At 37.5% G+C, this 25,118-nt stretch overlaps 1 protein-coding gene across 6 annotated transcripts in view; it reads right to left on the bottom strand.

Moving 5' to 3' along the window:
- Positions 1-25,118, bottom strand: part of NCOA2 (nuclear receptor coactivator 2) — a 199,249-nt gene that overhangs the window by 54,485 nt on the left and 119,646 nt on the right. For 5 of the 6 annotated variants that reach the window (XM_076329574.1, XM_076329573.1, XM_076329578.1 and 2 more), the window contains 3 exons: positions 24,113-24,214; positions 23,053-23,225; positions 950-1,053 (listed from right to left, as the gene is read on the bottom strand). In XM_076329574.1, coding sequence (XP_076185689.1) covers positions 950-1,053; positions 23,053-23,225; positions 24,113-24,195 — 360 coding nt within the window. In that variant the 5' untranslated portion in view covers positions 24,196-24,214. Of the gene's footprint in view, positions 1-949; positions 1,054-23,052; positions 23,226-24,112; positions 24,215-25,118 lie in introns of those variants that run through there. The other variant, XM_076329579.1, reaches the window with a different exon arrangement.

The raw sequence follows: 25,118 nt of genomic DNA, 5'->3' as shown, positions 1-25,118 counted from the left end.
GAGCCTTTATTTCGCACGTAGTACAGAAAACTATGTTTTCATCTAACAAAATGAAAAATAATGCAAATACTTAAAACTGTTATAACATGCATCTTGGTCCTACAACATTCAGAAATGACAGAATAATTACGCTTCTGCCAAAGTTGGTTCCTTTAGCTTGATTCAGAGTTTGTGTTTTGTTTTATCTAAAGTAACATTTATTCGTCTGTACAGATAAAGCCCACAGTCAAAACAGGAATAAACAGTTTGCAAGTGAGCTTAAGCAGATAAAGCAGTAGTGCCAAAGGACAGTAGCATATGACATTAGGATCCCAGACAACATACCTAGCCAATATTACTATTAATACATTAAGAAGCTAGGTTTTAACCATGCAGCCTCGTGGGATATCAAAATAACAGCTAAAATCAGACAGAAATCTTAACTTAAACTGAAATACATGGCTTGGAAAGCTCTCCTAGATCATTTTTATATTCTAGAGGGAACAGTCAAGCTCTAGGTGCTGAAATGATAAACCATTAAAACAGTATAGCAATGACATGCAATTTTAGAGGAAGTATTATTCACATGTATACTACTGTATATGTAAGTCAATGTTTAGGTACAACAGGTCTTCCAAATCTGTCGTGGTTTACAACAGATAAAACATGCACATGCAGACACCCAAGACTTGCTACCAACTGAAGCCCCTCAAGTTGTCTGTGTTACAAAGCAGCTGAATTATCTTTCTCTGCCTCTCCCCACCCCAAGTTAAAGAGAGTTTCATTACTGAATCCAACAGAAATATGCTGCCTGCTCTTAAATGACATAATCCTAAATAGCCAGGATGGTTTGTCTCTCTTGACCATTCTTTTACTGTGACCTCTGACTGCACTTTTTCTTTTCATTACACTGCTCTTCATCCTAGGGGGAGCAGAACTGGCTTAAATAAAGGAATTTTGTGCTCTTCACCTCAAGCATCATTGGTCCAAGTGCATCCTTGTCGATGACACTCTGACCCGTAGATGATACATCTGCTTTTTGCACTTCATCTTCATTAGCTGCTGCTGCTTTTTCTGCAATAAAGAAAACTATGTATTAAATGACAGAGCAGTGCTCTTTAAGTGATACAGTAAGAGCCCACAGAGTATTAAGACCAGCTATGAAACGGTTACAGTGCAACAACACTGAAAATGAGATTAAGTAGTCTCCCACAATGATTCAACAAAAGCATAACTAGTGTATTTGCTTCTCAGTTTTGAAGTTTTGTGACACAAATGAAGTAATGCCTGCTGTTCCTCTGCTAGACATTTTACTAAACTACAAAACATAACACTGGGCAAAGACAAGGAAGGACTCCTCATGAAGGTGCAATGAGCAAAAGCCAGGATCAAGGTGTATTAAAAGACTGATCTAAAAGAGCATGCAAAGCTCACAGCGGCACAACTTTTCCATGATCGCTATATTTAGAAGGAAAAACACAAGTCCACAATCTACTGTTTCAGTACTGAGAAACAGCAGTCTCATTTCTGTTCCCATGCCTCCACCCACATTTTTGCTATCACATAATTTTCATACTGCCTTATTTACCAATATGTTATTAAAACTACATACAATTTCGAGTGCTGTATTTGAAAATTACAGGCAAGAAAATAATGATTTAAGGTTTCTGGAGCATAATGACACCTATTACAATATGTTATATACAGTATCACAGATCATACCGAACTCCAAATGTAAGGGATATTCATACACACTGGAACTTTCAAATCAAGAGGGTTTATAATTCCTATCAAGTAAGGGACTGTATTAATTTTTCTACTCCAAGAATTATATTGGTGTTTAAGGGAGAAGTAATAAAAGTAATAAAAACACTATACAAAATACATAATCTACATTATAAGTTAATGAGACAAGTAATTTTGTGTTGCCAGTTCTATACTTGAGACATTCTTTTATTATTTTCCAAGCAATTATGTAAAAGCTAGGGCTATACTGCAATCTAGAATATTAAAAATCATTAAATATTTTTTATTTTTAATATTATGCAATAGATCATTTTAATAAACATGAAAGCACAGTGAAATTATGATAACAAGAATTTATGCCTTCTACAACAATGAACCAGAAGAAGATTCATTGTAGGAATTACTGAAAGTACCACGTGCGGATGGAGCAAAGAGCCTTTGGAAAATCCCCCTTAGTGAAAATTAAAGCATCAGTCATACAAATGAAAATGTATCCAAATGTACAGTATTTTCCACTATCTGTAGATCTGCAATACTGCAGCCAAAGTTCCTCTGAACTCTTTCCTTGGCAGAGGTTATAAGGTCAGTGCGAATATACGCTACTTAGACATACAGTAAAGGAACTGCTTCTGAGAACCTCTGGGTGTTCTCCTATCAGCGCTCACCCACTGGCAATAAGGCTTTGGTTACTCGGGCTGCCTCATCCTAGATTTCTATGGTTTCTTGCTTTCATGAAAAGAGAGTCACGAAAATCTAAGCTGTCTTCTTAGGGTGCGTTCATACACAATATAACAACATTGTGAATAATGATGAAACAAAATTGTTCTGAAGATGGACTCTTGCAACTAAAGGAATAATTTTAAATCACTTTGATTAGCATAATCTGATAGAAATAAATCAGCTAGAAAAAACAATTAAACCTTCCTCTGCCACTTAAACTCACCAGGATACAAAATGAGTATTTCTGGTTTGGACTGAGGACTGCAGTGGTATTGTCTTTTTTTTTTTTTTCCTTTTCTTTCATCTTCTTTTGACAAGAAGCAGAGATTAGGTGTAACAGAAAAAAATTGAACAATCCTTCCCATACTACAATATAGCAGAGTTGGCACCATATGATGACACAATACTGAAAACATGTTCTAAAAATTGTGAAAGAATTCTAAAAGATTCTAAAAATAGGGTTGAGCTTTTAATAAAGTCGGCGACGATATTTGTTTCCCATCTGTTCCTGTTAGCATAAAGTGATCCCTGGTTTCACACTGCAGAATATTATAATAGATACGGATACCAGCTTCCTGCTTTCATCCCCTCACTGCTACAGCCGTTGATACCATCTTGAGTATTGGAGAACAGGGGATTATACTCTATGCACTAGAAATGGAGGGGCTGCAGATATGGTACAGCAACAGCGTACAAGCACATTCACTACACAGTATTGCCTGGTTTCACCAATTTACAAAGGCTACTTTTACAGATTATTTTTCACATAATACAAAACATTTGCTGAACATTTTTTTCACTCTTACAAGCAAGGAGTTCATACAAACCACCAATAACATATCTATAAAACCAACTGTTCTCTTCTACGCACACAGGCGAGGTTTTATACAAAGAAAAAGGAGAAAGTTTATGTTGCTGTAATGGTAATCGACATAGAAGCTGCGATACCATGTCAGACCAAGGATCTCTCAAGCCTCACATCCAGTCTCTGAAAGTGTCTGCTTTCCCCTCTGTGTGTGAAAATGCTGTTTAGACCTAAACGTTGCCTACCTGCCTCTCCCAGTGATGATGACAACACACTATACTACTCATGGTGCTTGGTTAGGCATTCCGAAAAGCATTATAAATCACTAGTGCTCCCAAATGATGGACTTCATAATTGGATCTGTAACTTAATTGTGTAAGAAGTGGCTGGAGAGCTTAGAAGAGGCTACACATTCAGGCCACAGGTCCCTATTTAAGCAGCATTGCATAGGAAACCATGGCCTTAGACAGCCTTTAAGTAGGACCAGCAGTAACTTAAGTCGATGTTATAAACTGCAGCTACTGAAGCTGCGCAGTAAATTATCCATTTTTGACTGAACTAGAAAGCCCCTCGTGAAGACTCTATCAGCACATACAGGAAAAGTAAGTGCAAACTCTGTCAGCAGTGTCGTCCTGACAGACAGGCGTGGGGAACGTCTTGAAATGCAAATCTTTTCTTCAGCGATACAGCATGTGGGGCTAATTGAGAACAAAAATTTGTTGCAGGAAGGTTGGAAAAAAACAACTGATACATGAATTTCTAGTGCCGACAACACTCATGCATTTATCACGAGTTGGTGTTTTTTGTTTTTCTTAACAGTTTCAGCTTCTGGCGTTAAGTAGTCGTGCAAAAATGTAAAGTTTACTTTTCCTTTTTTTTACTTCTATCTTTTTTAGGTTCACTGGGGACCCTACAAACAAATCAAAAGCACAGAGAGTTTATTATTTCTACACTTGATTAATGATTTTTCAATGTTAGGGGTTAGGAAAATAGCAGCAGAGGCAGAACCTTGCAAAGCCTCTCAGAAGCCTTTTTTCCAGCCCCATGGGAATTGCTGGTATTACCCTGTGACTAACCACAGCCGCTAGATTTTTCCACTGCGGCCACTAACACGGAGAGCGGGAGCCGGTTCCCTGATTTCACACCTTCCAGCGATGCTGCCTCCTAGAACAGCGATGCCCCTGTTCAAATGTAAAATGCTGGGAAAGCGTTACCAGGCATGCTACTGGCCTTTAGTACCTCCAGAGCAGAGGTTTAGTACGTTAAGAGAAATACAGCCTTGTGCTGGTGGATGAAACGAGCAGGGTGGAAAGGGGCTTCTCATGGCTTCACCTCCACACAGGGAATTCTCCGCTGGAGAGGGAGCATTAAATTAGAAACCGGTCCCATCCTTACGAATATGGCTACCGGGATCAAGCACATTTTATCTAAATTACAGCAGAATAAACTTCACGCACATGAAATAATTATTAGCTCCTCTCAATTAAAAGTTTAGCTAGAGAGGGAAAAAAATTTAAATAAAATAGAAGTACTCCTGAGAGAGATACTACAAAGAACATATACATCCAATTATGTAGCATTTTAGTGATGTGTGTAATTTAGACTTTAAACTGTGGATATGTTTACAATTGTATACGTAGTAATATACTAAAATACATATTAGTATTTTCAATTGGGCATCTTCCTAGTGACCATAAACTGTATTTACTTTCCTATGTTAATATACAGAAGAAAGAAGGAAAAAAAAGCCCTCACAAATATTTTCTGACAAATTTATTGGTGGGAAAGCCTCAAGCTTTATTTGAAGCTCATTCCAGATTCTGAAAGCAAACCTTTGTGAAATCACATTAGTTTTAACAGAAATTCCTAAGTCAAAGAAAGAGAAGCCAAACGCAATAGTTCGAAGTCTCCTGCTATGTTTTAACTTAGGAAGCCTTCCTGGTTTTCCATCCTCCCAACTCAAGCTATGTCGGTTCTCTCTGGATTTCTGGCAGCAGACTCAGAAGTGCTACTGATCGGCATCGCCTTCTCTTGGTTGTGTTTCAAACCCTCCCCTCCTACAGGTGGGCAGGCAGGACCAGCTGAACCACCCGAAAAGCTCTCTTTGTCTGTATTCAAGCTCTATTCCAACTTCCTTAATGAAACCGGCTACAGAAATAGTTCCCCCTCGATGCTCTCTGCAAAAAAACAAATGCATTTTCAAAGTAAAGAACAGAACGGTAGCCTCTGTAGGGATTGCAAAAAGATGAAGCACAACCTGAAAGAGAAAATTTGCATCAATACACATTTAGTTTATTTTTCATAGGAGAAACACTTAAGGTTCTTCATAGAACAAGAGGAGCAAAAAAGAGACACTGGCGAAACGCCGGACAGGGCAGCGCCCGTGCTCTACAAACTGCTGAAGAAAAAGGTCAAGAGAAAAAAACCTGTAACAGGCAGAATCAAATTTATTATCCAATACTGTTTAAAACGGGTTTTCTCAGGTGCCCCATGTAATTCCTGTTCTTCATAATTTTCTGGAATTGCTATTGAAATGCCACACCCATCTCAAATCATATACACTTATTTATATAATAATAGGTAAAAAATATAAGCAGAGGGATTTATTATAAGGGATACTAGCCAGCTCAACTCTGCACATTAGAAAAATCACATGAATCAAGAAAGATCCTTATAACAGTAACAGCAACGTCACTTGAAAGTGATTGTAAATGCTATATAATGTTTAAACATGCAATTAAATGTTACACTACAACTGTCTTGAAAACAACTTATCTTCTCCATTTTTTGTATGCATTAGCCAACTACTTTTGTCTTGCTTCATTCATATTTGTGAGTAAGTTTACCCTGTGTGGTCCTTCTGATCTCTCCTGAATTGCCGTGCAAAAATAAAATCTAAACAAACAATCAAGGAAACAGTAAAAGTATATAACTGGCCAAAGATAAGGGTAGATATAGTATTAAAAACTAATGTTAACATATAATAGAAAGTATACTTAGCAAACTGTTAAATTTTAGTTGAAATTACAGCTTTAAGTATTAGATTTAATAACATTTGAAATACCAGATTTAATAACATCTGTGTATGACTATTGCTAAATAATTATATTGACTGTGGTCATGGACAGGAGGTTTTTAATATGAATAGGGCTATATAAAAAAGTACCTTCAAATGTATCAACTTGAATAAAAAGCAGAAAAAACCAACAAAAAAAGAAAGCTTGTATTTGGTAACGTGAGTAGTTTTGGATCACTACACATGATGAAGCAAAGCAGTGAAGAACGTGTAAGTTATTTTGATGCTTGGTTAACCACAGGGAAAGCAGCTCTGCCTTGTAGCTTAGTAATTCAAAGCACTATGATCCATGGCTCACATGGAACTCGATACCCACATGCATGTTTCTTACCCAGTTCCTATTGCCTCGACACAAGTTCTTTTTTCTCCCTGAAAGCAAGTAATTTTTCAAAAGACCGGTGCCTAAGAAACAGCAACTATTTCAGCAATCAATTTTAAGACCAGCTTATCCCATCCCTGTGAATAAAGTTAGCTACTATTTTAGGGAAGTGATTATGTAGTGAGGTTGCTCTTTCATCATATAGCATACATCTGTCCAGAGCAAAGAAGCTATTAGACTCTTGAATACATTTTTCCCCCCAGAAACTATAGATCAAGTCTTACAGGAAAAACTATGCAACATCTCAGGAAGGTTTTAGGAGGTGAAACAAGGGAGAATTATGCATCTGCACCAAACTAAAATTAGAAAATCTGCCATATGGCTCTGTGAAGCCAGCAGCACGTTCTTATTCATTAGGAAGCATTCTGCTAACATAAAAACACAAGGCCTTCCTGTGCTCTCCAAATGTGTTTATCTTTTCAACATTAATGCACGATATATCATCAGGCTGCTGAAATCTCCTGCAGTGCATATTAAAAAAGCACAGCTGCACTTTTTCTCAGCACGTTTATTCACTGTGAGCAATCTAAGAGCTCAGCTTTGCCCACCTCCCCGACACACAGCCCTTTTGTTAGCACGGCTTGGCTCCCCTTCAGTTGGAAAGGGCCGCGTGCCCACCTGCCTGCTCGCTCGCCCACCCAGCCCAGCCCAGCAGCGCCCCACACCTCCCCATGCCCCGCTCTGCTCATCACACCCACGTGGTTTAGCTTCATATTTACTACTGCTGGTGGAAGCACACTTAAATGGTAAATGACCCCAGGGCTTAAGCTAAAAGCCCTTGGAAAGCTGTAAGTTCAATTACTCGCTCAGGAGTAATAGCACTTACAACACGGCGATTTCTTCTTCGCAGTGTTTTCAACTTCTAATTGGCTCAGCTGCTCTCCCATCCCACACATACCTGCCCCACCTTCCCACTGTAAAGAAGCATCACTAAGACACTAGCCCTACGAAAAGCTGTGCATTCTCACAAAACCACCAAATATAGGTAAACTTTCATGGAGCTTTTCAAGCTTTGAGTGATATCTGCTCTTAGAAAATTCAGTAACAGTAGCCAGTGTATAAAATTTTCATGGACGCTGAAAGTAAAACAAGCACTGAAAAACCACGATGGATAGCAACAAACGTAAGTAATAATACATAAAATTAATACTACTTTCATTTCTCTTAATAATTTTGACATTTCTCCATCATTCTTTTTTTGTACAAGTCAGCTTTTTTGTCACCCGGTACAACTTCTGTAAGATGTACTGCCTGAGAAATAATTGCCCCCAGCTCAGTTAAACTGGAACAAGGACAAAGACAATGAAATTCAACTCACCAAGAATAATATTTAACTGCTGGACAGAAAGAAGCCTAGTATCTCTGTATGTATTTTTTTGCTAAATACTTTAATACGCATTTTACTACCTTTTCCTTCGTTTCTTCTCTTCCCCATTCTCATTTTGCCTGTCTTTTCTGTCATCACATCTACGATCCCTTTTTTCTCTCATTATTACAAAACTTGGTGGTCTACTTCTTGGAAGTGAGGAAGAGGACGGGCGGCAGCGGTGGAAGTGCCCCCTCCTTCCTCCCCTCGCCCCAGGAGCTGATCAGCTCCAAGCCCCATGAGCTAGGGTATTGCAGTGCCTCGCTCCCGGCACACGACTCCATTCAGAGCACCGAGGCTGTCTCACCCTCTATAAATACACTTAAATAGCTTCTCTAAAGATTGCTAACTCTTGGATTTAACAGTGGCAACTAAAAGTGACGTTATTTACAGAAATAGCACTATTTGCAGAAATATGTACCTACTATTCCCAGATTTACCTACTTAATGCAGTGGCAGAGATTATTCACACCTGAGATGACCTCAGAAGGTCACTAGTTTCTGGCAAGTTAAGGACTGGGGACTGAAGTAAAACCCAGAATAACAACCCACTTGCTGCTGCTTAACTGAAGAATAAAGCATCCTATCTGGGACCCCAAATCCTCAATGGCTTGATCCATCCCCAGCACGCAATAAAAATAAAAAACAACACAGAAAGTAAAAGAATTTCCCTGCTGAGGTTATTTCTAGTATTTTTATTTATCAGTAAAGACACAGAAGGACAACTGTCATCCTACTATTTAAGTGAAATCTAAACTAAGATTAAAAGCAACCCTAGATCCAGAAACTATTGCTCACCCCATGCCTCATTTTAAACTGTGAGGATACATCAAACTACCACATTGTGAGTGGAAGGTTGTTTTTCATGAAGATCTCTTGAATGTGGAATTAAGCTTCCATCACAACCTTCACCTGTTGATCCCCTGGACATGCTGCAACATCGACCTTTTCCACTAAGTTTTCAAAAAAAGTGGAAAGGAATATAACTGGGTGTAGTTTTACTCCTGCAGAATTTTTAGACAGGTCTTAGCTTATTAAAATATTTGAGTACGTTCAACATACGCTTTTATATAAAATGAAAGGGTGTGCTTAACTTGCAAACTGATAAATCAAATGCGCATGTGTGTATACATTCCTATGTTTCTAAGCTATATTCTTTCTCTTGTCTCCAAAAAGACCACAAACACTGTCCTTCCACTGTATGCTGACTGGCTAGAGAAAGAGCATAAATAAATTAATCATCAAAGGTGCTGCCTGCCCAGGAGACTTCTCTGTCAAAAGGACAAAATCCAGGATGGTGCTGAGAATTTATAATCGTCACTGGTTTAAAAAGCTTTTTTAAATGCTGGGTTTTTTTGGTTGTGGGTTTTTTTTTTTTTTTTTGCATTTACACTTCCTAGGAATGTGTAGTAGCTGGTATAATCTGAAATCTCTAACTGGGTAGGGTGTAATTTAGAATATTTTATAAGTGCCTAAAATACAATACTTAGACAACAAAGGAGTACACATGGTAGATCAAGTATATTGGCTATCAGTGCCTTACCCCAAAATACGCTCAATTTAATCACTTATTATTCTATTCTGGAATCAGATAAGCAGATTCAAATATATGTATCTGCAGCTGTACACACAAACACATATCCAAGGAAACAGTTTTGCCTCTGCTGGTATTTAGATGACTTCAAAACACTCACGTAAACTACTTAAATGTACACGATAACAAATGCCACGCATCCATCAGCGTTGACTTAAAATCTGTTACATTAATATGGCTGAATTTCAAAAGAAAGAGCCAAGCTAACTGACCTCTGCACTGAAATATTAGATACAAATATTTGGCATCACTCAGTTTAACAAAGTAATTATTTTCTTTGGTATGTACTGAATTAGGACAGAAAATTTTACTGTATGTTTTGGCATTTACAATTTTAAAAGTGTTAGATTTACTTAACGAGTAACCTCATCTTGTTTTGATAATTCATCTCTAAAAACAGCATTAATATGAATGTCTAAATGGTGGGAGCCCAATGTTCTTTAACATTTTGGCTGAGCTGATGTTTTCAAAGACAAGAAAGATGGCAGGATCTGATAATTTCATTCAAAACAGGGCTCCATCACTGTCCCAGAAATAATACATTGCTTTCACAAAAGTTAACAGCTCTCCAGTTGGTTCTTTGATGCGTAAAAACACAGGCAAGATGTTGAAAATAAAGATACAGGGTTAACACTCTTTAGACTAGAATCTGCAAATGCAATTGCCAAGCTAATTAAACTTATAGGTTTCCAAAACTTAGGCCAAAATAACACACTGCAAAGGAATATTAATCTAGCCAGACTCCGTTTCTTGAAGCCTCACTCTTATGTACTCAACCAACTGTTAAAAGAAAACAGATGACTCCCTTTCTTCGAATGCCACATCACCATGATTACAAAATATCTTCTTTATTTTGGGATGCTGATGATAAATCTTTGTGACACACCAGATCATTCGCAACAACAGGCAAAGATCTTTTTGCTTTTATAAATTGCCATTGACAACTGCAAACGTTTTCAAGAGACCTAATATGGCACACCAAAAAGAAATATGATGGATCCATGAAAGAAAAAAGTTTCTGTAATAAAGTGTAGGCCAAAATGGAGCACAGATAACTGAAGACAGCTAAGGAAGAACAGAAACAAGTTTAATTTAATGTGTCCATGCTAACATGGATAACAGGGCTCCTACTGCTTCTAATAGTCCAGATTATAGTAGATAAATCTTTTACGAAAAAGCTCTAAATCATTAAGGACAAGTAAAGTTTTCTTCCTATAATAGCTCAGTGTTCAGGAATAGGAGCTGGGGCCCCTCTTCTTGGTTGTCTAACCCACCATCACAGGCCTCAGCAAAACATTTAAGTCAATTTAGAAACAGAAATGTTCCCATTACTGCAAGGAAAGCAGAAGGAAAAACAAAAGCTGCCTAAAAGAACCTGTTTACTTCTGCATGTTAGTTACTTAAAGCAATTTTTAAACTCAAATCCTTTACAAAACTGTGTTTAAGATTCATTTCATATATTTCAACAGTGGCTACATTACTTCAAGTATGTCACGAATACAGCATGGCTGTTGGAAGGATGGTAGTGACTATTAACATGTATCGTTTAAGGTATTCTCTAAAATTAAAAGATCTTTTTTCATTACCATAGAAAAGTTTTGCTTATCTTGTTGCTAAGATTTACATCCAAAGTCACTTTTAATCTCAATTACATTAATTTGTTCTGTCACATTTTAAAATACCTGATAATAGAACTGATAGATACAAATGGGCTCCCTTCAATAGACTGAACCATACTTACAACTTAATTAATTAGGCATTATCGTTTCTTGTTCTCTATTTCAGAGTCATGAAGTAGGGATCAGCACCGAGTCTTAAATAAGTCAGTATAATCCATAAACAGAAAAATAATTAAACACAAACAGTATTGCTTTCTCTATTTTCTCAGTGAACTTTATCAGTTCTCCTCTGAGGAGAAACTTTGACCTGCCTTAAACACAGTTCCCTTAACTGGGCGACTCGCAGCTCATTGGAAAGGATGCTCCATGCTGTGGCAGTGGGCGCTGCCGCAGCCAGCTCTGTGGCCTCGCTGCTCTTCCCCAGCCCCAAGGTCCTGACACGGCGCAGGCTGGGAGCGAGGTGCCCCTGTTTGGCAATCGCCTCATTGAGTACGCTGAGCAAATGTGGCTTTAACCAGGAAATGTTGAAGATTAAGGTCTGACTCCGCTCACGTCCCTCCTTGGCACGAAAGCTGCTAATGCAGGTCTGCAGCCAAGCCCATACATCAGATCAGAAGTGATAATCCAGAACCTTTTCCTCCTGTCTGCAATTTACTTACTTGCTTGCAAAAAGGAACATGGGTGCCTGCTCCTCACTTCACCCATTAGAGCACCAACAGGTGAGACCTCTTAAATAACAGTTGTTATTTCCACAGGATTATAGGTCTGCCTCAGCCTAAACATTTAAGGATATGGCGTTTTGAGCTAAGTATCTAAATTCTAAGCCATTTATAGATCTGGGTCAAAATCCTTATTTAAAAAAAAAAAAAAAAAAACAGGAAAAAACCAAACCAAAAAAACCCCAACAACAGAAACCAAACCCCCACCTTTGGAAAGGGTTTAAGCTGTTGAGATAAAGGATATATGCTCCTTGTCTGAGCTTCGCAGAAAGAAAGAATGACAACGCCCACAACCATCACAGAGCTCAGGGAAAGGAAGATATTCTTACACAGTAACTCACAAAAGCCAATATCCTCCCTCAGTTATATTTAATAAAGGTTTTATGGACTGGCTTCTCTGCCTGTATCACTGATACAAAAACGCAACCAAAAAAAAGCTTACTGGGCATCTTTACATTTTAGATTGCCAACTGCAAACACATAATTATAATTTGAACATTAAGTACAATGGCCTGACAAGCTGTATTATAATGTCTAGTGAAAATCAGCATCTCCAGCATTTAGACAGATGGTGACTCAACTTCCAAGCTTAATGATAATCACAAAAAACCTTGATACCGATCAGTGTAACACTCAACAATTTATTAGTAAGTTTTGTCACATTCCCTAAAATGATTTGATGGTTTCTTACTGCAGCACTAAGAGGAAAAATAGTATCAAAGAGACAACGGTGAATGGAATAAAACTGTCACAGGTACAGTGATGCTGGTCCCAAAACCATGGCTAAAGTTGCACTGAAGGCAAGAGAGAGCGTAACTGGGGAAGAAGTGGAAAACAAAACGCAGGACAATTATTAAAAAGGAGAGAAAAGAAAACAGCAAAGGCTGAAATACAAAGAAAATCCATTCTACGTAAAGTAACACTTTTGACAGCTAGTGACAGGGAGTATTGTGTTCAGAAATGTCAAGGGGGATATTAAGAAATAACTAAAGATAGAAAACTAAACTCATTCAAATATTTCCTCCAAGCTAAGGAGGTAAAAGGTTTTGTAGAAAAGAAGGAAGACAGGAAGAATTTTATGTTACTGGCACAAAATACCTCGATATTTTTCCACCCAACACCAAAACAAACAAACCAAGAAAAATCTAAATGAGGGTCCCTCTGAGTTTTCCGATCTATATTTAGAATTTACAACCTTGACATCTCTTCCTCCTCTTTTTTCCCGTTTCCAAGTGAATCAATTGTTATATTTAGGCACACTTCCTCTTCCATGTTGAACACAGGCCCAGACCTAATTTGACATAGAATAACCTGTCTCTGGAAGACATCTCCGTCAGAAGGATCATGGGAACTGCAGGTTGTTCCAAGTCTTTCTAGGAAATTTTGCCTCAGAAGAAAAAGTACCAGTAAAAGGCTAGTGCTCTTCATGCTCCCACATCTTAAGATGACATGGGACCACTCTAACTGTCTAGACAGATCTCTGTAACGCATCCCAAAATGTTTCACCAAGTGACTCCTGCATCATGCCAAGAACCTCCACTGAATTACAATATATATTTCGAAGGACATTCAAATCTGTTTGGAAGGGCTGATAGAACCTACCAATTTCTTCATTAAGGTGCTTCAAATTTCGATTAACTTTCCACTAAGAATCTGCACCTTACGTATGAGTTGGATTTGGCCACAGATTCCAGGCGTTAGGCTGTATCCTGCCTTTGCCTGTTAAAGAGTCCTCTGTGGCAGGCACACTGCGTAGTTCCATTTCGCTTTGTGTCAGGTAAGCAAAGCAAGGTTTGCAGGGACATACCTTTCTGATTCAAGATGAATACAGCCTCAGTGAACAGAGGTACCACACCGCTGCTTCTTCCAAAGGGGCACGTGGATACTATTTCAGATAACATGGCAATATCTGGAGCATCTCCAGTTATGGAGTATCTACTTTGAAAGTTTTCTACTGTAGCAGAACTTAAATTTATGTACTTTTCTGTCCCCATCTTCTGACATTTGCTCTGATCTTCTGCGAGCTAAAGAAGAGTGGTTTGCTTTCAGAGGGAAGAGGGAGAGTATGTGTGTGTGTGTAAGTGTGTAGTACACACACAAGAGTACCCATTGTCTTGTAAAATACATAGAGATATGCCAAAACACTTTAATGATGAAAGGAAACAGAAAGGCATATATGTCTTGGCTCTCTAACCACTTGTCTGAGGACATTCACTAGGAGCTCAACAGTGTACATGACAGAGCAAGTAACTGATCATTTGCCACATCATCCTTCAAACTTCAGTCTACATTTTTTTCCCCAGTTACACACTGTGGGTTTTCATAAAAGAAACTGAAAGCTGAAGTAGTAATTGTTTTTCATATCCTCAGTCATTTCACATTCAAGGACCCCAATTTCTAACTAACTGTGCAGTTGTCGATATGTAGGATCTTTTATAGAAATAACAAAATGCATGACTCAGAACAGATGCAATTATCTTGGTTCTAGTTTGAACACAGAGGAGCCTTTGATCAATACCTCTTTAATGTGCTGTGAATCCACAGGTTTTCAGGATTCAAACATGGTATGAAAGGCATTGCACCCTATTGTGAGTAAATATTATATTATTACTTTTCAGGCTGCAGCCTTTAAAAAGAAAAGATAAAAGCTGTGTAACAAAAGCTAGGTTCCTTATAATAGATGGTCTTATTTTGACTGAAGTATCATCACTACTCTCAGTAAATTAATTTGCTATTCCATAAATTAAGCTCCACAGAGACAGTCGAGGTAACATGAAGTCTCCTTCTTCATTTACTTGCTTTACATGCTGCTGAGATTAGTACATTGCATTTACTAATCTAAAGCACACAGCAAGCCCTGGTGTTCTACAGTCAGCACCTTTTACACTGCATACCTTCCAGCCATAAAAGACTATAAACACAAACATTAAGACTCGAATCAGCAGCCCCCAATTCTTCTTTAGAACCTAAACTCAGCATTTGTTCTTTAGCACCTAAACTCAGTGTTTCTTATTGACCAGACACCTCTGAAGACAGAGCAGCTGGTGAAAAACACTAGACTTAAGAGCTTAGTTCATATTGTGGAGGTCTGGATGTCAGTCTATATTTCTGCATTTTATTTTTTCCCCAAATTTAAAATGCTAAATGCATTTATGATGTTTACAGTTCATAAGAGATTACATGATAAACTGCAAAAGAAAAACTGTAAAGTTTTGAAGTTTAAAGTGCTCAGTGACAGTTTAAATGCAGCCTGAGAACAATACACTATCTGCAAGGAGGTAGCCTCCAAATTCCTAAATTTCTGGAAGAGATGTCTCCATCTTTCTTATACAAGACATTTTTACTGTGCTCCCAGAAGTAAAAAATACATAGCCCATTCTATGATCGTTAAATATTAAAGTAACAAAACAAAAACTTTAATGAAAATATTCCTGCAAAGAACAAAGAGGGAACACTTGAGACATACCCCCCAAAGCGTGTTAACTATAGGAGAAGCAGCTCAATCCTTTATAGCATTCCCCAACATTGGTATTACAGACCTCTTAGATCACAACCATCTTTGCAGCTACAGAACATAAACGAAACAACTATGCTCCACTAGTTTGAATGATTTTCTCTCTTGGTCATTTAGGAGTTATGAAAGAAAACAAAATAAAGATTGAAGAAAAGCAAAATACAAGTAGGATGCAAAACAAATAAGCAAGCTTTCCTGTAACACCTGTCAATAATTATTATTTCTACCTGAAAAAGACCACTATCTTAACAGTTAGGAGTGAACATTTAGTTTCTTTTCAACTTTGACCCACAACTTGGAGTCAAAGCTTAGATTTCTGGTCTAAAACTTCAAGAAAATTATCTCTAGAACTGAAGTTGTCCATCACCGACAAAGTTGAAGCCCACGGACAAGAGACACGTCTTGTTAAGTGACAGTCATCGCCCGACACCCTGCAAGGCCCAACAGTGCCAAGACAGCTGTGGGCGTTAGCCCATGGCTCAGTCATTGCTGGCACGCTCGGACCCGTGTTGGAGGGTGCCCCACCAAGGACCCATGAGGAGATAGATCCTTTCCTCCTGGTCAAATAAAAAATACTGCTCAGGCTCACCACACAACCGCACAAATGCTACTGCCAGGGTAAGGGAGGGAAGGGAAACTCCTGGCCAGGAGGAGGGCAGGGATGGTGGAACCAGGGCTTTCAACAGCTGCCTCATTTCCCACAGGTTAGTCTGCAGCCTGCACATCAACATCTTTAGGACCACTATTATTGCTTTTAGTCAAAATAAAAGAAAAACAAAATTGACCTAAATCTCCTAATCAGATGACGAGTAAACAGACTCATTAACTTTGGGGAACAAGGCTATATTTATTCTAAAACAGCAGATAGGACTTTAAACATGATTAGGAGGCAAAAAATGGCAACAATCCACTATATCCTATTAAGTGCATAGATTTTACACTGATTTCACAATTTTGATTACCAGTTTGATGATTCTTTTCGCCTGTTTTCTTGAAGCAAGAGAATCACAGAATCACAGAATGGTTTGGGTTGGAAGGGACCTTAAAGATCATCTAGTCCAACCTCCCTGCCATGGGCAGGGACACCTTCCACTAGACCAGGTTGCTCAAAGCCCCATCCAACCTGGCCTTGAACACTACCAGGGATGGGGCATCCACAGCTTCTCTGGGCAACCTGTTCCAGTGTCTCACCACCCTCATCGTAAAAAAATGTCTTCCTTATGTCCAATCTAAATCTACCCTCTTTCAGTTTAAAACCATTGCCCCTTGTCCTGTCACTACAGGCCTCGGTAAAAAGTCTCTGTCTTTCTTATAAGCCCCCTTTATATATTGAAAGGCTGCAGTAACATCTCCCCAGAGCCTTCTCCTCTCCAGGTTGAACAATCCCAACTCTCTCAATAGTTTGAACCCTGTGTGGACACAACTATATGTCATAAAGGCGTCTTCAGCTACTCCTCTCATAAGTCAGGTTAATTAAATTATAACACTGCTTCCACAGAAAATGACTAGTATAGTTCAAGTGCCATAACTTATGTGTAGATAAGGCCTAAGCCAACTAGTCTGCATGATACGCAACTCCAGTAAAATAAGCAAACCCCAGGAAATTTCCCACTTGATGGGTCTGCTGGCTAATGACTACTTTTCATCAGAGCCAGAAAAGAAACTGATGGTCTCCATTACCTAAAAGCACTTTAAGTTCTTCAGTGAATCGGTAGTTCTCTGGATGCACGCAAGTAGTGCAGTCAACATAACTGGATATTTAGCCAAAAAGTTTTACAGTGTACAGAGAAGATCAAAGCCATTTTCAGTGCATCACTCTCAGCTGTAGGTAGACGAGACAGCAAAGCAAATTCAGTAATATTTTTTGTAAATGTTCTGCATGAATTGCTCGACTTCACAGCACAAATTCCTCTGACACTTAATTCAGTCTTAAAATCCTATCAGGCTGAAAGTACAGCACGTATAAATAATAATAGCCATGAAGAACTTCAAAAAATGATTCAAAAATTGGCATCAATTTTAAATCTTCTGCCACCTCAAATATGATTAACATTAAAAAAATATAATTACAGTAAAATTGACCAACTGAAATATTTGCAAAACAAAAACCAACAAACAAACACCAAGTCTGCACACGCTTTCTTGTCTTAATATCCTGATTTGGTAAGATATTTATGCACATAACTTTAAACCTTTAAGTAGTTCCACTGACTTAACAAGGATTACTCATCTGCTTAAAGTTAGGCAGTTGCTTAAATACCTTGTGAAATATGAATCTAAATTCAGATCTGATAAATTCAAAGCAGCAGCAGCCAAAGTAACACCTCATTATAGCTTTAAGACCATGCTGTTTTCCTTTAGTGAGCAATTTTACTTGCATACTGGAGCTGGAGGCAACAATAGACTATCTGCTGGAGTGACCCTGTGATCGCAAAGTAGTACTGCTATGGGGAAGCAAAAACTGTTTTTGCTATCAAATGTGACACCAGAAAAAGAATATATATATGATTAACAACAAGCCTTCTTTTTTAATTCATACAGGTTCCATAACTCTTGCATGTCTCTCTTCACCAAGGACTTCTGTTCTCCCGACGTTGTTTAGCTTTCACATGGTGATTCATTCTGTCCAAGGTCTGTCTTGTAAGGCTATTCTGAAAACAAGATCTGACAACTCAAAAGTGTACAGTAACAGCTAGACTGATAATCACCACCTTGATATCCCTTCCCTGTACTACTGAAAAGCTGACCTACAGAACACAAGACCTCTTCAGAAACTGGTGGCACATGAAAAGCTGGACTCTGCAGGAAAATGGAACTGAGACATAAAATCACATTTGGGGATACTTTGGCACAGCAGGTTTTATCCCACCATATGTGAATCTGAGTAAGACAGGTGGATGCCATCCTAAAAAAGGCAACAGAAAACAGAAAGGCATGGAGAGTAGAAGGAGAAAAATAAGAGATGCAGACCTGGAGTTTAATAAAAGGTACTCAGGGGACTTGAGAGAAAAAAAAAACACGTCTTGTATCCTTCAACACTCCTAGTGAAGGGGTCAGAGGAGACTGCTTAGCTAGAGAAACTGCTGAAGAAGCTTAAGGTGTTCTTCAGTATTCCCTGTACCTACTGCATTGCTGATACCTAGAGAAGAGAGTAAAAGCACAACTAGATAATGAAGAAAAGGAGGTTTCAAAGCCTGAACCAGGAGATGTTCAAGCAGCGAAATGTAACAAATAGTCTCTGCTTTAAAATGTGAGCTATTTACCTGCTGAGACTGAGGTTAGCATGATGGATAAAGAGCTTTAAACTGAGGGCAAAGGTTTAATTTTTTTATCCTGCTTAATACCTAGAAGGAAAAAAAAAATCAGCTAAAGGGGGACAGAGGAACCAAAAACAATGAGAAAGAAAAACGCAGATGACAAGATTCAAGGAAAAGGACTACTGTGGGTATGAAATGAAACGAGAGTGATGTGAAACATTCAACTGATTGTAAACTAAGGCAGAAGAGAATCCAGACTCCTCTTATTTGCTGTCAGAATTTTGTCATTTTCAGATATGAGAAAACATTTTCAGCAGTACTTATACAACCGAAATGAATCTGTCTTGAGTGCTGAAGTTGTTCCTTAAAAATAAGGCAGGATCCTAAAATCAATCAGACACTATTTTACTAAATATATTTCTTAAGTACAATCAAATGGCTTTATAGCTTCTTGGCTGTCTGGCACATAAAGGGAACATTTATCCCCAGTGGTCTTTACATTTGCCTAAAACAAGCTTTTTTAATTAAGCATGTGCAAATCGGAACTTACTGTGCTTGTACACATCTGTGTACATTATGAACACATCTGCAACATATATGACTATTACTCTTTCAAAGTAACTTAACATAGACTGCAAATAACAGGAGAGCCTACACTTTCATGACCATGTAACACAACCATAAAACCACCATTTCATATCACTTTTATGCTATAAATAAAAAACCGAATGAATTTTTCCCCAAGTGCTTGAAACACAAGTCTCATATCCCCAGTAGAAATATCCACTTAAGACGAATACAACTTCTGTTTCATCTTCATGTTAAAATCACAATTTTTCATCTCCTCTGGACATCCACAAATCTCTATGCAATTATTTTAAGATGATACGGTAAAAGTCCTCAGTAGAAAATTAAGCTTTTGTAAAGAAACTTGTCTTCATTTTCCCAAGTACGAAAAACATTTCAAAACCAGATTAAGACTACATGCAATGGTTACATCTTCCAAATATCTTTAATTCTTCTAATGAATTCAGTTACACGCATATATTTATAACTTGCTTTCAAATTGTAATAAACCGAATCTCTAACATACCACAACTAAAGAATCTTTGAAGTATATACTGTGAGAAATGATATAAAGATAACAGATACAGTATTGCAAATATATATTTGCATATAAAACAGATCAGGATAACATTATACTAAATTATATAGTATTACTACAGCAAAAAATCTATTAGTTTTTTCAGCTACCAGCCCAGCAAGCTTGACATGGGAAATGAAAATCAACCTGTATTTCTTCATTCCTAATTTTCATTCCTAGAACCTAGAATAAAGTCTCCTTGTCAAATCTCAGTAGCAGCTATAAAACTTGTTGCTTTCAGTGGCTTTACAAGGTATTTATAACTGACTACGCTTTTGTAAGTAATTAGACCTTAATGTGCAATTCTATTTATAGATGAAGAAGAAAACTTGTGAAGAATTTTTAGTATTTATTTCAAAAATCCAACCTCTTTACTAAAACTTCTAAATAATAAAACTGTAAAATAAGTTTTCACTAATTTAATCTAATCTGATTTTGAAGAAATGCAGAGCAGACCCACTGTGCAAAAACTGAGCCATCTTAATTTGTCTGTGTTACTGTAGAATCACTCAAGAAATCTCAGGACGTTCATTTAGTTTTCTCCTACAGGAATTTAGTGTAACACAAAAACAACAAAACATCTTAACGGTAAGAAAATATGATTTTTAACCTAAGACTCATGGCACTTTATGCAAGTATAGTATTATTTTCATGACTTTGTTTTAGAAATAGATATTGTTAAGATAATGCAAGTGTTTCACCCTTGTAAAGGTCTTCTAATGCGTCTTGGCTGTGGAAAAGCAATCAGAAAGATTTGGAACAACCTAAAAGTTAATGCATTTAAATGATGAATATATATAAGTGCAGGATTTCCAATGTGAGGTGATAAACTACCTAAAAAACATGAGATAGCAACAGTAATAGCGTCATTAGGTCTTCAATCTGTTTGGCTTGCTTAGGTCAGTTTTTTTGTGGCACTCAACAGAAGCATAGGTGTACTGTACTGTTCGTGCAGTTTGAATGTTTACTATATGTGAGTGAGATTTGTCAACGAAATGCCTGTTCCAAAACAATGCTGCATTTCAGAATATGCTGTCATTTGAATTTTTTTCTTAAAAGGAAAAGCCTTTTAAATTTGCTATAACAACAGAGAGATGTAGCTTCTGTGTAGAAATTGGTATCAAACTTTTTCATTAGCTTAAAGGAATAATTTCAAATATTCTAATCTTTGTTTCTACATCCTGAGATGCTATTAATTACCACCTTGAAGGTCTCAGTGTTTTGCAATGTCCCTTAGAGAGGCTTAAGGTCTAGTCTGCACCAGCTATGAGTTTTATGTAAAGACTCAAACAGTTATCAGTCTTAATTGTTCTCAGCTGAAGAACCTTGTGCAACAAATCAACATCATAAATAGTAATTTAGTATCTTTATTGCTCAAGGGTTGCAAACTACTTCTATTTGTTGAAATAAAAAGCATTCACAGCATTTTAGTCTGTCTTTAGAATCGTATTTTCAGTTGTTTTTTGCAATAAAGCTTCATGAGCTTAGAAAATGAAGTGCATGTTCAGCTCTGGTACAATTCTGCCCCATGATGATTTAAATAATTTACATGTAACCTGGTCTGATGAGTGTGAACACTTTATTACAATATGAAAACTGTTTTTATGATATTGGTCCTGAACAACAAAACTCTGGATTTGCCAAAGTTGCCATTAGTTAGATCCAGATTTTCAGATGAGATGTTCTAGAACTGCTAAGAGAATTACTAAGTGGACTAACAGATTTTTCTCTGTGGACCCACTTCCCAGGAAAACACAACTTTTTTGTCCTTATCCCTGCTCAGGTAAGGATAAGGAGAATGCGTCTCTTGGTGACAGCAAAACAAAAATCCGAAACTGAACGTGAGAAAAGGAAGAAGAAAACAAAATAAGGAAAAAAAATTAGATCTCGAAAGCCAGCAAGGTGCAAAATGATGATGGACATTGTGCCAGGTTAAGAGGTGTACTTCTAATATGGGGCACAGCAACTTCACTAGAATATAAATTTTAAAAATTATGGCAACCTAGTAGCAATAAGAAGAGAACAAGCTGAGAAATAGGAACATTCACGAAGATTAATCAATTCGGAGGCAGCTGACACATAATTTGACACTTCCCGCTTTCCATTTAGCTTGGAATAGGCTGATGTCAAACTACAGCCCTGCCTACCTACTTGTTTTAGAAAGAAATCCATATCTAAATTATGCAACACGTAATCTCCACTTTTATAACTTCACACATACAGTATGGAAAAGGAAGCATTATTTTTCCACAGAAATCACAGAATACTGAAAAAGTGAAAGATGTTAATTAAAGTGTTTGAAAACCAAAGGAATCACTCTAAACACAGATTTATAAAGAGACTGCAGTCTTCTAAATTAGAAGAAAAACAGTATGCACCTACTTTAAGAATGTGAATCTGCCCCAAACACCTGCAGTGCTATTCACACCTGCCCAGACAGACCTGTGCCACAAAACCCACTTCCAAAAATTTGAAGTTTCTAAAAGTTTTTTTTCTTTGAATAGGAAATATATCAAAAGAAAAGAAATACAAAACTAGTCTTCTAGACAAAGAACAGGAAGAAAACTGTCACGTTCTCTGGTTTACATTTATAACAGGACCCTATCTAGAGATTAGAATAGTTTCAAATCTATTGTAGTTGAGGATATGATGTCATCATTTAAGGGACACAGATAATTTAGTCCACAATATCTATTCATATCAACAAAAGAAAGCAAAAGGGGGGATGCAGAATACTTTCATACCCTACTCTCCTGGATTATTCCCATTTTACATGGAATCATCATTCATGTAAGAGTATATAAGTAGTCTTTTGATTTTTCCCCCAAAGCCATCTGCTAGTTTAACTTTTGTAAAAGCACAACTGATTTCAATTCCATCAGATGCACACATCGGACTGACCGATTTTCTCTCTCTCTCAGCAATTTCTGAATTTTCTGTGAAGCTTACTTTTAAAATACTGAATATGATACTTAACACACTCTGTTCACATGACATTATACCATTTTTCATTACTGATTAATGAAAAACCTGGGAATTTGCTACAGTAAAGCTGAAGAGACTATCGCGTTTGCCAAAAATAAAGTAATAATCAACACAGAAAATATTCAAAATAAATTAATTAGTCTTCTTACCTTGTTCTTTTATCTGACGAATTTGCTTCACAGTTTCTTTCAAGATTGCACATTTGTCAGGTTTAAAGTTAAAGTTGTCAATATCATTAAAATTTGCAAAAATCAGCTCTGCAAGTTCTTCTATGTATTTATTCTCTTGCTCACGATTGCGTTTCTCAGTGCTTCTTTTAGGGCTGAAAGAGGAGTTTACAAAAATGTCGCATTTAATGTCAGTTTGCTTGCCTTCTGGCCAGCTCAAAGATTACTTCAAATGGTTTGACAGTAGTTTAACAAAAACAGAGAGAACTGCCCTCTCTCACTACAAAAAATATAACTTACAAATTTCTCAAGCAGAAAGGTTTCCTCTGGAACAAGGAAAGGAGTATTAAAAAAGATGTTACTTATTTTTTCCCATTTGGGAAAAATATCCCGTTTGGGATTTGAAATTCAAAACAGAGGATTAACTGGGGGGTAGGATTTGAACATTTACAAGTATCCCTCCACATGGCGTTGAGAATCTAGTAAGTATCATACAGGGACAGTGTATGAGAAAATAAAACAGCTTAAAAAGTTAAACCAAACAATTCATACTCCCTGCCTCCTTGTGAAATTACAGCAGACAGTTGTAAGAAAAAATGCTGAATGAGTGGTTACTCTTTAAAATTTATTTGTGTTGATAATGCAAATGCTATATAACTGAAAAATATTTTTCAAGTCCCTGATTATGACGTACAAGAGAGGTGGTAAAAAAATCTTAGATTGCCAGATGAGTGACTGCTGTCTCCTTGCAGCGATTAGCCAAAAAAGATTTTTACATAGCTCCTATATTGTCATCAAAATTCTGTATTTTAGCACTACACTGGATTCAAAACAAACAAACAAACAATAATAAAAGACAATACCCCCCACCCCCCATCCCAAACCCACAACAACACAGAATTACTGAATCAGAGTAGTTTGGTACTGACTTCTCTTTGCAAGAATGGTAAGTTTGTCATTTTCTAACTGAAAAATATGTCCACATGTAACAGGGTTTTTTAAGGCTTTCACTTTCAACATCTTCAGGCATAAATGGTCTAACCTGGGTCCAAGCTGATCGGGATCCTTGCGCTTTCTTGACTCTGCCCTGGATGGGTCAGAGGTATTTTCTCCCATCCCACTCATCTTGAACACATATCAGCAACTAAAAGGAAGAAAGTGCAAGAAAGGGTTATGGTGGAATGGTATATTGTTCGTATTTTGAAGTTTCTTGTTCCATGCTCAACTCAGTTTTTACTTGGCAAATCTATAATTTGAAATAGAGTTTGTTTGAAAGGTACCAATAAAAATACTGTGTTTATGACCACACAAAACACTATACGAAACTCCAGAAGAAAATTTGTGGTGGGCAAGCAAAGCATTATCATCTCTTTGATTGTTACCAGTTATGTAAGAACAGGTAAGTATGTTTCGTGCCTGGGTTGCTGAATTTTCACGGCGATTTTGCAAGATTGAATGAGGAAAGACAAAGAGAAAGCCATAGTACCATACAACAAGAAAAACACAACAGAATGTAAATACATGAAATGAAAGGTGTATCCCAGCTACATGAAAAGGTAGCACATGCAGCTTTAGTTAAAAATCAGAAGATAATGCTTGCACAAGTACATGTACAATATCAGAGAAACAGAACGCTAGAGATCACTGAGGAACTGATAAATATTTTGTACATATACTCTACCTCATAAGGAAAATAACTTGTCAAGCTATCATGTGTTAAAACAACACAAGCTTATTATAACTTGTGCAATAAACAGCCCATGGAAATCCCGCCCCGCTCCTGGCCGTCTGTTGTCCTATGCACTGTAGGAGCACATGAAACTCGCCTGCCCCAGATTACATACCCCTCGATAAGTATGAATATTCTAAAGGCAGAAAACACTATTACAAGTGTCCTGGCTTCGGCTGGGATAGAGTTAATTTTTGTCCTAGTAGCTGGTACAGTGCTGTTTTTTGGATTTAGGATGAGAACAATGTTGATAACACACCGATGTTTTAGTTGTTGCTAAGCAGTGCTTACACTAGTCAAGGACTTTTCAGCTTCCCAT

The sequence above is a fragment of the Aptenodytes patagonicus genome, chromosome 2 (assembly GCF_965638725.1).
Source record: "Aptenodytes patagonicus chromosome 2, bAptPat1.pri.cur, whole genome shotgun sequence".
Classification (NCBI taxonomy): Eukaryota; Metazoa; Chordata; class Aves; order Sphenisciformes; family Spheniscidae; genus Aptenodytes; species Aptenodytes patagonicus.
Note: the sequence above shows the minus strand (reverse complement) of the source record. Positions and strands in the feature narration are given on the sequence as shown.